Source organism: Aptenodytes forsteri, unplaced genomic scaffold (assembly GCF_000699145.1).
Source record: "Aptenodytes forsteri isolate BGI_AS27 unplaced genomic scaffold, ASM69914v1 Scaffold255, whole genome shotgun sequence".
NCBI lineage: Eukaryota > Metazoa > Chordata > Aves > Sphenisciformes > Spheniscidae > Aptenodytes > Aptenodytes forsteri.
Window position 1 is genome coordinate 4,735,790 of NW_008794888.1, and position 9,885 is coordinate 4,745,674.

The 9,885-nt window shown below is 57.8% G+C and overlaps 1 protein-coding gene across 10 annotated transcripts in view; it reads left to right on the forward strand.

The window, feature by feature from the left end:
* Window positions 1–9,439, forward strand: part of TNS1 (tensin 1) — a 64,476-nt gene extending 55,037 nt beyond the window's left edge. For 9 of the 10 annotated variants that reach the window (XM_009274960.2, XM_009274959.2, XM_019470939.1 and 6 more), the window contains 11 exons: window positions 851–1,025; window positions 1,694–2,562; window positions 3,929–4,015; window positions 4,699–4,830; window positions 5,262–5,354; window positions 5,908–5,985; window positions 6,088–6,159; window positions 6,239–6,407; window positions 6,653–6,721; window positions 7,075–7,107; window positions 8,314–9,439. In XM_009274960.2, the coding sequence (XP_009273235.1) occupies window positions 851–1,025; window positions 1,694–2,562; window positions 3,929–4,015; window positions 4,699–4,830; window positions 5,262–5,354; window positions 5,908–5,985; window positions 6,088–6,159; window positions 6,239–6,407; window positions 6,653–6,721; window positions 7,075–7,107; window positions 8,314–8,458 (1,922 nt within the window). In that variant the 3' untranslated portion in view covers window positions 8,459–9,439. The remainder of the gene's footprint in view (window positions 1–850; window positions 1,026–1,693; window positions 2,563–3,928; window positions 4,016–4,698; window positions 4,831–5,261; window positions 5,355–5,907; window positions 5,986–6,087; window positions 6,160–6,238; window positions 6,408–6,652; window positions 6,722–7,074; window positions 7,108–8,313) is intronic. The other variant, XM_009274951.1, reaches the window with a different exon arrangement.
* Window positions 9,440–9,885: the final 446 nt, after the last annotated feature.

A 9,885-nucleotide genomic window follows, 5' to 3' on the forward strand; every position in this document is an offset into this window, starting at 1 on the left:
GGGCCTGGTTTCGGCGGCCGCCCTGGGCTGGTGACAGCCAGCCCAGCCCGCTGCTCCTGGCACAGGACAGCTCGGCAGCTCCAAAGGAAAAATGCTTTTCTTGGTCGTGCTCGTGAGCTCTGGTTTCAAGCCGGGCTGGGAGTGAGAGTGTTGGATACTGCAGTGGAAATAGCTGGAGCTGCTCTCTGGTCTGCTGCTGGAGATGGCTCAGGACAGCTCGGCAGCTCCAAAGGAAAATTGCTTTTCTTGGTCGTGCTCGTGAGCTCTGGTTTCAAGCCGGGCTGGGAGTGAGAGTGTTGGATACTGCAGTGGAAATAGCTGGAGCTGCTCTCTGGTCTGCTGCTGGAGATGGCTGGCAGAGGTGGGCTGCTCGGGGCAGGGACCACCAGGCATCGTCCTCAGTCCCGCGTGAGTCAGCGCAGGCTGGGCAGAATCACCGGCTCTATTTTTAGGGGCTGGGGATGAGCAGGGAGCACGAAGTGTGCTGTGTGGCATCCCAGGCGGGGAGGGATGCTGACTCAGAGCAGGGTGGAGGGGCCGTGGCGTGGGAAGGGACCTAGGTCCCATGTGCTGCTCTGGTCCCCTCAGGGAAAGGGGTGGGCACAACCCCCCTCCCTGTGCCCTGGCTGGGGGTCTTCAGCATCCCTTGGAGCAACCTAAAGGCCCAGATGAGCCAGATGTGTTTTTGCACAGCCCCTGGGGGAAGAGGGACGAGGGACAGGGGAAATGTGCAGCTGGAGGAGCTCAGCTCAAGCACCTTCACTGGCTGAAACAGGGATACCGGGAAGGGCATGGCCCCCTTCCCATGGGAGCTGTGGGCTCATCTGTTTCCCCTTCTCTTTTGCCGCAGAGCCCAGGAGCTACGTCGAGTCAGTGGCCCGCACGGCCACGACGGGCAGGGGAGGGAGCCTGCCTGCCACCCAGCCCGGGGGCCCGGAGGTGCCTGCCAGGAACGGCACCTTCACCAACTCCTTCACTGTCCCCAGCCCCGTCTCCACCAGCAGCCCCATTCACAGCGTGGACGGGTAAGGCAGTGGGTGCAGGTTCTGGGGGCTGGTGGGGCTGGGGCCTAATCCTGGCTGGTGCACAGGCTTGCTCCCACTTTGAAATTGCCTTTGCAAGGACCCCCGTCTCCTCAGGCAGGGTTTAGGTGTCCTGGTTAACCATGCGGCTCACTGCCCTGAGGAGACAAAGCTGGGTCAGTGGCGGTCACTGGTGGTCACTGGTCCTTGGCAGCATCTCGCTGGGAACCTGGCCCTCGGGGCAGGAGGAGGGATGGGGTCTGTGCTATCCCCTAGCCCTGGGTTGGGTTGAGCATCAGTGCCCTGTGGTGTGATGGAGACATCGTCCTGTCCCCTCTCCACCCTGCCCATGGGGTGTCCTGCACTAGCTCACCTGGCAAGGCTGGCAGGGTGGAACTAACTGGGCATTTTGCTGGGAGAGGAGCTGGAAAAAGGCTCTGTCTCTCAGAAAGTCATATTTTGAGGGGGAATTTGGATGCATGGGGGAACTAAAGCTGCCTCCAGTTGCTTTCATGCAGCTGGCAGAACCCATCCCACCGTTGCCTCTGAGCAAGTGAGCAGCTCACTGGCGCCATGCCTCAGTTTCCTTGTGCACCACTCACAGGAGGGTGCCAGCCAGCAGCAGGAACGAGGGATGGAGTTGAATCCTCCTTCTTCTCATCTCTCCTCAGGGCCTCCCTCCGCAGCTACCCGTCGGAGGGCAGCCCCCATGGCACGGTTACACCTCCCCATGCCTCGGCTGAGCCTGTTTACCGGTCACCTGTCGGCTCGCAGATGCCCTCTGCTCACAGCAGCTACCAAAACTCGTCTCCATCTTCCTTTGCAATGGTCCAAGGTGGGGTCCCAGGCTCGGCGTACGCCAGCCCCGACTACCCCGATGGCCGAGCTGGCCTCCAGCTGGACCCCCAAGCTCGGCCGCAGCCGCAGGTCAACGTGGTGGGGGTCCATGTCCTGCCAGGGAGCCCCCGCACCCTGCACCGGACAGTGGCTACCAACACGCCGCCCAGCCCCGGCTTTGGGCGAAGAGCCGTTAACCCTGGCGTGAGCGGCGCTCCTGGCAGCCCCGGGCTGGGCAGGCACGCTGTGGCGGCCCATGGCAACCTGGTGGCCCCCCCGGGGAGCCCCAGCCTGGCCAGGCATCAAGCTGTGGTGGCCGTTCCCCCCGGCAGCCCCCTGTACGGCTACCCCAGCCCGGAGGAGAGGCGCCCGACGCTGTCTCGGCAGAGCAGCTCCTCGGGCTACCAGCCTCCCTCCACGCCGTCCTTCCCCGTCTTGCCGGCGTACTATCCCGGCACGAGCACGCCACACTCCTCCTCCCCGGACTCAGCTGCCTACCACCAAGGCAGCCCCACGCCACAGCCCGCGCTGCCCGAGAAGCGGCGGATGTCGGCCGGGGACCGCTCCAACAGCCTGCCCAATTACGCCACCATCAACGGCAAGGCGTCCTCGCCCCTCTCCAGCGGCATGTCCAGCCCCAGTGGTGGGAGCACCGTCACCTTTTCTCACACTCTGCCGGACTTTTCCAAGTTCTCCATGCCAGGTAAGGGATGCTGTTGGAGGTCCCCATGTCCCCCTGCCCTGCCCAGGGCTCTCCCCTCCTCCTCCTCGCCAGCTGGTGGGGAAGGGGTTGCAGCCACGACCCGATTTACCCCTCCTGCCCATCTGCAAACCGACGGCACCGCCGGGGCTCGGGCCATTTCCTGCACTTTCTGGTAAATCCAAACAGGAAAAACACTGACCCGGCATTGCTGGTGTAAACAACACCCAGAGTTGTGTACGGGGAGATCAAAGCGCCCGGAGGCGGCTTTTCTCCGCCGTGGGGATGCGCTGACCTCCTGGCCCCATTCCTGGCGGGCTTTACCCCACCAAGACCCCGCTGCGGTGCTGCCTCCTTGTTTCAAATAGTGTGCCGTGCCTCAGGTGCCGCTGCGCCTGGAAGCCCTTCGCCGCCTCCCGTTACGGGACACCTTGGTGACGCCAAGATTGGGCCGATAGGACGAGGGGAATAAAGCCGTGGGGCAGTAGTGGCTCCGGCTGCCGGGCCGGTTTCACTGCCAAGCGGGCAGCCCTTTGTGGGTACTCTGGCGCCTGCCCCAGCCCCGTGACTCGCCGTGGCTGGGGACCTTTCCCAGCCGGGAAGCACAAGCAATTAAAAACCGTAACAATTAGCAAGTGGGCTGGGGAGGGGAGCAAGCCCCCCCCCCCCCCCCCCCCCCCTCTTCCTGGATAAAAGATGCTATCTATCTGGCCCGCCGGGTTGTTTGCTCGGTTGTTTTTGGAAAGCAGGTGGTTGGAAATGTTGCCCGAGCAAAGCGGTGGCTTCATGGCCAGAGGACTGGCTCCCATTGGGGCCATACCACTGATGGGCACAGAGCAAGGCAGGGCAGGGCTGGGGCTGGGGGCTGCGTTTCCGAGGGTAGGTCGACCTGTCCAGTTCCTCTGCACAGAGCAAAGATAAAGGAAGGAATTTATTTTTATGATGGACGAGCCAAATCTTGAACATTAGAGAGCAGTGAAGGTCCTCTGAAGTCAGGGGATCTCCCCACCACCCCCTGGACATATCTCTTTCCTCCGACAGCTTTCATTTCACCTGGCCAGCTCCCTTTTAAATGATGAATTCCCATTTTGTCTCTGCCTATTGTGGCAAGGAGGCTCATCCCAGGCACAGCCCTTCGAGGGCCCTTGTGTCTGGGCTTAGCTTTAGATGCCTAGCAGCCCCATAAAGTCCAGGTGATGATCAGCCTGCCTGGGTATGGAGGATTAGGTTGAGGTTAAGGCAATGTGTTGGGGCGGAGAAGAGGTGGAGGAGTAAATGCTTTAGCCGGATTTGTGAAAAACTCATGTGGAGTTTTAGATACAGCATCTTTTAACTTTTTTCTTGTCTTCTTCTCTTTCCTTCCTTGCAGACATCAGCCCCGAGACTCGTGCCAACGTCAAGTTTGTGCAGGACACTTCCAAGTACTGGTATAAACCGGAGATCTCCAGGGAGCAGGGTGGGTAGATGGCACAGGGCAAAGAATACAGTCAAGTGAGCTGCGGTTGGGAGTTGGGGTGTATCTGGGATCACAGGGATTAGCGAGGATTTCCCTTAGGGGCTGGATTAGAGTGAAGGCAGATTGCGGATGCTCAGACCATGGCAGAGGAGGGTTGAAGCCCAGCTCAGCTGCAGGCTTGCATGATGTGGGCTCCCCAAACCTTCCCCTTGGTGGAGGAACACTGGTCCCCACAGCGTGCAGTGGATCTATGCAGTTTGGGGTGCAAAGCATCCAGATCTTGAGTTGAGAGAGCTCAGAGGGGTCTTGGAGACATGGGTAAAATAAGAGGGGAGAACAAGGAAGGGGCAAGGTGCCTTCAGGGCCAAGGTCTCAGCATTTGGCCCCTGGTCCCTGTCTGCTCTCCAGTGCTCGGTTGCTCAGAGCTGGGCTGTGGGGGAATGGATGCTCTGAGATGCCCACGCAAGGGCAGCGGAGGCAGGGCGGGGCAGATGAGCCCCCGCCTGGCCGCAGACCCACTTGAGACCCCCATCCAGATGTGCAGGGGGGACAGTAAAACGTCATGGTGCCCAGCTGTGAGGCCACAGAGCTGGGGCGCCCCATCCCAACCCACACCTGCTGGTTTTAGAGGGCTCATCGGCTCTCACTGTGCCAGCTCTGAGGTCTGCCGTTCTCTCCTGCAGCCATTGCACTGCTGAAGGACAGGGAGCCAGGGGCTTTCATCATCCGAGACAGCCACTCCTTCCGGGGAGCCTACGGCCTCGCCATGAAAGTAGCTTCTCCACCTCCCACGGTCATGCAGCAGAACAAGAAAGGTATTGTGTGCCCTTCTCCATCCCACGCCAAGATGCCTTCCATCGTTCGGCCGGGGCGAGCGGGCAGCTGGATCTGCTGAGCCAGTCGTGCCCTTGGGTATGTGCTGATGTGGCAGGATCCCTCCCTCCCAGCTCTCCCCTCCCAGGGCACAGGGAAGCACCAGACACCCTCTGCCCTGAGCTGTGGAGGGCTCAGGGGCATCTGCATCTTGGGCTTTGGCATGGCGAAACAGGCACAGCATCCTTGGCCTACCAACACCATGGGGGACCCTGGCTTGGGGTTGACCCTGTGCAAAGGGACGGATTCGAGGAGGGTGTGCGAAGCGGCAGTGACCCCTCCCTCGAGCTGGAGCACTGGTTTCCACGTGGGACTGCAGAGTGGGAGGACGAGTAGGGTGGCTCTGATGTGAGAACATCCCATCTCTTCCCAGGAGACATCACCAATGAGCTGGTGAGGCACTTCCTCATCGAGACCAGCCCGCGGGGTGTGAAACTAAAAGGATGCCCCAACGAGCCCAATTTTGGTGAGTGCCCCCAGCGTGCTTCCCACATGTGGGGTTGGGTTGGGAGAGCCTTGCCTTTGCTGGACTATCAAAGCAGACAATCTGGGAGAGAGCCCCCACCTCTGTTACTGCCTCTTGTCTCTGCATAACTGAGTCCTGTGGGCATTTGGAGCCTCTGGCGTCATGCACACTCATGAGTGCACACAAATGTGCGTATATGCACAGGTACGTACCTTCCTGCACACACGTGTAGGACAAATGGTGCTGCTGGGCAGGGTGGAGGGCAGGGGCTCCCCTTGTTCCAGTTATCCCATGGCTAATGTGCTCTGAGGTGCTGCACGAGGACCTCTGCCCCATTCGTTGTTCCTAAGGTGGCCCTGGCATCTCTGCCCCCTCCCTGAGCCCTCCGTGGGCACGGTGGTTTCAGCAGGAGGAAATGCCACGTGTGGCATTAGGACCACAGTGAAGAAACCCACCAAAAAGCCTGTTCCCATCCACCTGGAGCAACAATGACCTAACACCGGGGAAACCCGTGTCCCCAGCCCTGCACTGACCATCTCCCCTCTCTCCCCAGGTTGCCTCTCAGCTCTGGTGTACCAACACTCCATCATGCCCTTGGCCCTGCCCTGCAAGCTGGTCATACCTGACCGAGGTAAGAGCCAGGGCCAGAAGGGAGTGCATCTGCCCCCACAGCCTGCCTGGGACAGGGTAGGTTTCCAAGCAGGGAGCAGCAATAACACTCTGTATCTTCTAGATCCCATGGAGGAAAAGAAAGACACCGTGTCGGCCACCAACTCGGCCACAGACCTCCTCAAACAGGGTGCGGGTGAGTAGAGAGGGGCTGCTGTGGGGTGAATGTGGCCCGAAGTAGTGGCTGACCCCATGCCTGCCGTCTGCCTTTCCAGCCTGCAACGTCCTCTTCATCAATTCGGTGGAGATGGAGTCACTGACGGGCCCCCAGGCCATTGCGAAGGCCGTTGCCGAGACGCTGGTGGCCGACCCCACGCCCACCGCTACCATCGTCCACTTCAAAGTCTCCGCACAAGGCATCACTTTAACCGACAACCAGAGGAAGTAAGAGCCCCCATGGCCACGTCCCCGGGTCCCCAAAGCCAATGGGGCTGTGATCCAGAGAGTGTGTTGGTGAAGGACATCCCTGGGGTGGCATGAGCCTGGTCATGGGCAGGGCTGGGCTTTGTCCTTGACTGCTGGAGCATCCTAGAGACCTATGGGAGTGTCCTCCATGCTGGTGGGGCTGGGCTGTGATGGGGCAGAGGTGGGGGCTCCCTGGCCCTGACACTCCCTGCCTTGTGTTTCAGATTGTTCTTCCGACGACACTACCCCCTCAACACTGTCACCTTCTGCGACCTGGACCCCCAGGAACGAAAGTGAGTGCCCTAACCCGGGGGAAGCACATGTCCCCTGACCCTTTCCTTGCCCCAGGCTCCTGGGCTGCTTGGAGCAGGGTCTTTGCTTGCTCCGTCCCTCTTGCTCCTGCAGAAGGCAGGGATGGAGGGTCCCCTTGGATACTGTGGGGCAACACCAGCTTCTCCTGGTGACTTCTTGGTGCCTCCAAGCATCTTCATGCTGAGGGAGAGGCACATCAGTTTTTTTCCATAGAGCCAAGCCTGTGCAAAGCCAGGCTGGCCTTCCAGCGTTGGTGCGGTGGCCCCCATCACAGCCCTGTCTCTCTGTGGGTTGCAGGAGGCACCATCTCTCACACCTCCTCTTCTCTTTGCAGGTGGACTAAAACTGACGGCAGCGGCCCAGCCAAGTAAGTACTTTCCGTGCTCGATTCCTCCCAGCCGCTGTCGGGGTGGCTCCTGCCTGAGTTTGAGCATTGTCTGGGAGATGCAGCATTGGCTGCCCTCATGCAGGGCAGCATGAGATGGGCTCAGCTCCTCACTGCAGGAACATTTCACCCAAGCATGAGACCATGGTCCCGGGGACTCAGGAAGCATCTTTCAGCCCCAGATTCCTGGTCAGAGCAGGCATGGTCCTTGCTGAACTGGCCTTACTGGAAACTCTCCCAGTGGAGTCAGCGGGAGCCAGGTCATGGAGCAGAGCTGGGGGTTACGCTGATGGCGTGTGAGCCACTGGCTGGCTCTTCCCTTTCCTCCTCTCCTCCCTGTCCTGACCCACGGGAGCACAAAGCTGCCGGCTGAGCCCATTTCCAGGGGCCAATTCCCACTAATTTTAGCCATTGTGTTAGCAAAGGGGTTTTTATTAGGATGTCCAGCTGCTGGGATATTTCCCCTCTCCTATTAGAAATGCCATGGCCTGGGCCTGTCTCACATTCTGTTCCCCTGTATTTATAACTTGAGTTTGCACGTTCTAATTAAAAAAAAAAAAAAAAAAAAAAAAAAAAAAAAAAAAAAAAAAAAAAAAAAAAAAAAAAAAAAAAAAAAAAAAAAAAAAAAAAAAAAAAAAAAAAAAAAAAAAAAAAAAAAAAAAAAAAAAAAAAAAAAAAAAAAAAAAAAAAAAAAAAAAAAAAAAAAAAAAAAAAAAAAAAAGGACATTTTATTCATCGGGGAGAGACAGACAGAAATAACTGCATGGTGTCACCCAGCTCCCTGTGTCCCCACATGGCCTTCCTCTCATACAGGGTCTACCCCAATGGCCAGCCCATCACACCTCTGTGGTTTCAAGAGTCATCACCCAAACTAAGGCAATGCTGTGATCATCTGGAAGGTCCTCCTAGACCTTGGGGTCTAGGAGAGGGTGGCAGGGATGGTCAGTGCAAAGGGGGTTTGGCCAAGAGAAGATGGAAACGCAGTGTTGGCCTTCAAAGAAACTGCAGCAAAGGGAAGAGTAGATGGGTCTTCATGCAGGCTGGTTTGGGATGTCTCCCTCTGTGTTGCACAAGGTGGATGTTAAAGAGGGGAAGGTGGACAAGACCATGCTGGAACAGGGTGGTGGTGTTCCTTGGGTGAGCAACGCTGGCAAACCTCGCTGAACCTCTTGCCTTCTCCCCACCCAGGCTCTTCGGCTTTGTGGCCAGGAAGCAAGGGAGCACCACAGACAACATCTGCCACCTCTTTGCTGAGCTGGACCCTGACCAACCGGCTGCAGCCATCGTCAACTTTGTCTCCAGGGTCATGCTTGGCTCTGGCCAGAAAAGATGAGCCAGCGCTTGCGGGTGATTCTTGAATTTTGGAGAAGGACTTGGAGCTGATCCGAGAAGGAGTGTGAGGAAGTGCATTGTGGGTTAGGGAAGTGAATTGGGGGGGAAAAGGGTTGGAATTTTGGAGGAAAACAGCAAACAACAAAAAAAATCCCAACGAAACCCCTATAAACTCAACACAAGCCAAACACACACATAGAGGAACCAAAACCACGCACCTACGTAAGACAGCCATAAAGTCACGCCAGACAGGATGCATGTCCCAGCGCAGGGAAGGTGACCAAAGCGAAGGCAGCAGCGAGAGGCGTGTTCCCAGCTTTCGGCATCACGGTCCCGAGCGGTGACATCCACTCGGGACCAAACGCGGGACCATGACTGGTGTTTTCCATCTGGAAAAAAAAGAGACAACCGTCAAAACCCATGGAAGAAACTCCATCCCAGCAGCTCCATTGGTGAATGCTGCGTGTTTCAAACAACCCGTAGAAGATAACAATGTGGGCTGGGTCTGCGGGACACCGGAGATGCCCTCGGAAACCTTCCCTTGCCCAGCTGCAGCGGAGGGTCCTCGCCGGCCCCCGCGCTTCTCCCAAAACCTGCTGGCCGCCTGGTGACTTGCTGGGGGCGCGGGGGGGCTTTGTCTCGAGCCCTCCCGTCCCCAGGGAGCTTGGCCATGGGCTGACATCCGTTGCTGACCCAGAGCCCAGCGCTGGTCACAGGTGAGCTGCTGTGAGTCCACCTGGAGAGGGGGGTCACGGCGTTTCCCCACCTCCCCAGGGGTGCTTGTGACCCCAGCCCACGGGCAGGTGTGGGGGGCTCCTGCCACCCTGCACCTGGGGAAGGCAGATGTTCCCTGGGAACCTCCCGGGAGGATGCGGAAAGTCGCATCCTCTCCCGTCTTCCCCTTTTCCCTCCCATCACTAGTCCTCTTTGGCAATTTTCTCCTGCGGCCTGTCACATGTTCTCTTAACACAAAAAAACAAAACAGGAAGAAAAGAAAAACATTGTAATAATAATAATAATTATAATAATAGCGGATGCTGGCACAGGTGGGTTCCCTGTGCGAAGCAGCAGACCCGTGGCTACCCCTATCTCGCTCTTCAGAGATGCGCAAGCGGTTTTTAAATTGCATGGACGTTCAAGTTGCACGAAAGGCGAATGACTACAAGTAACTCAGGCGCTTTTTTCTCCTTTTATTTTGGAGGCCACGTTAAAAAAAAGAAAAGGAAGAAATAAAAAAAAAATAAATAAAAAAGGAAAGGACCTGCAGTCACTGGGCAACTTTGGCTCGGTGGGGAGGTAACAGGTCCTCCGAGAGCCACCCTGCTCGGCACGCGTGTACCCCCAAAACCGGCTGGCTGGAGGCTCACAACCCCCGAATGCACCGTAGTTTTGCAGTGGCTTCAGTGCCATCGGCTTTTCCCTTTGCTT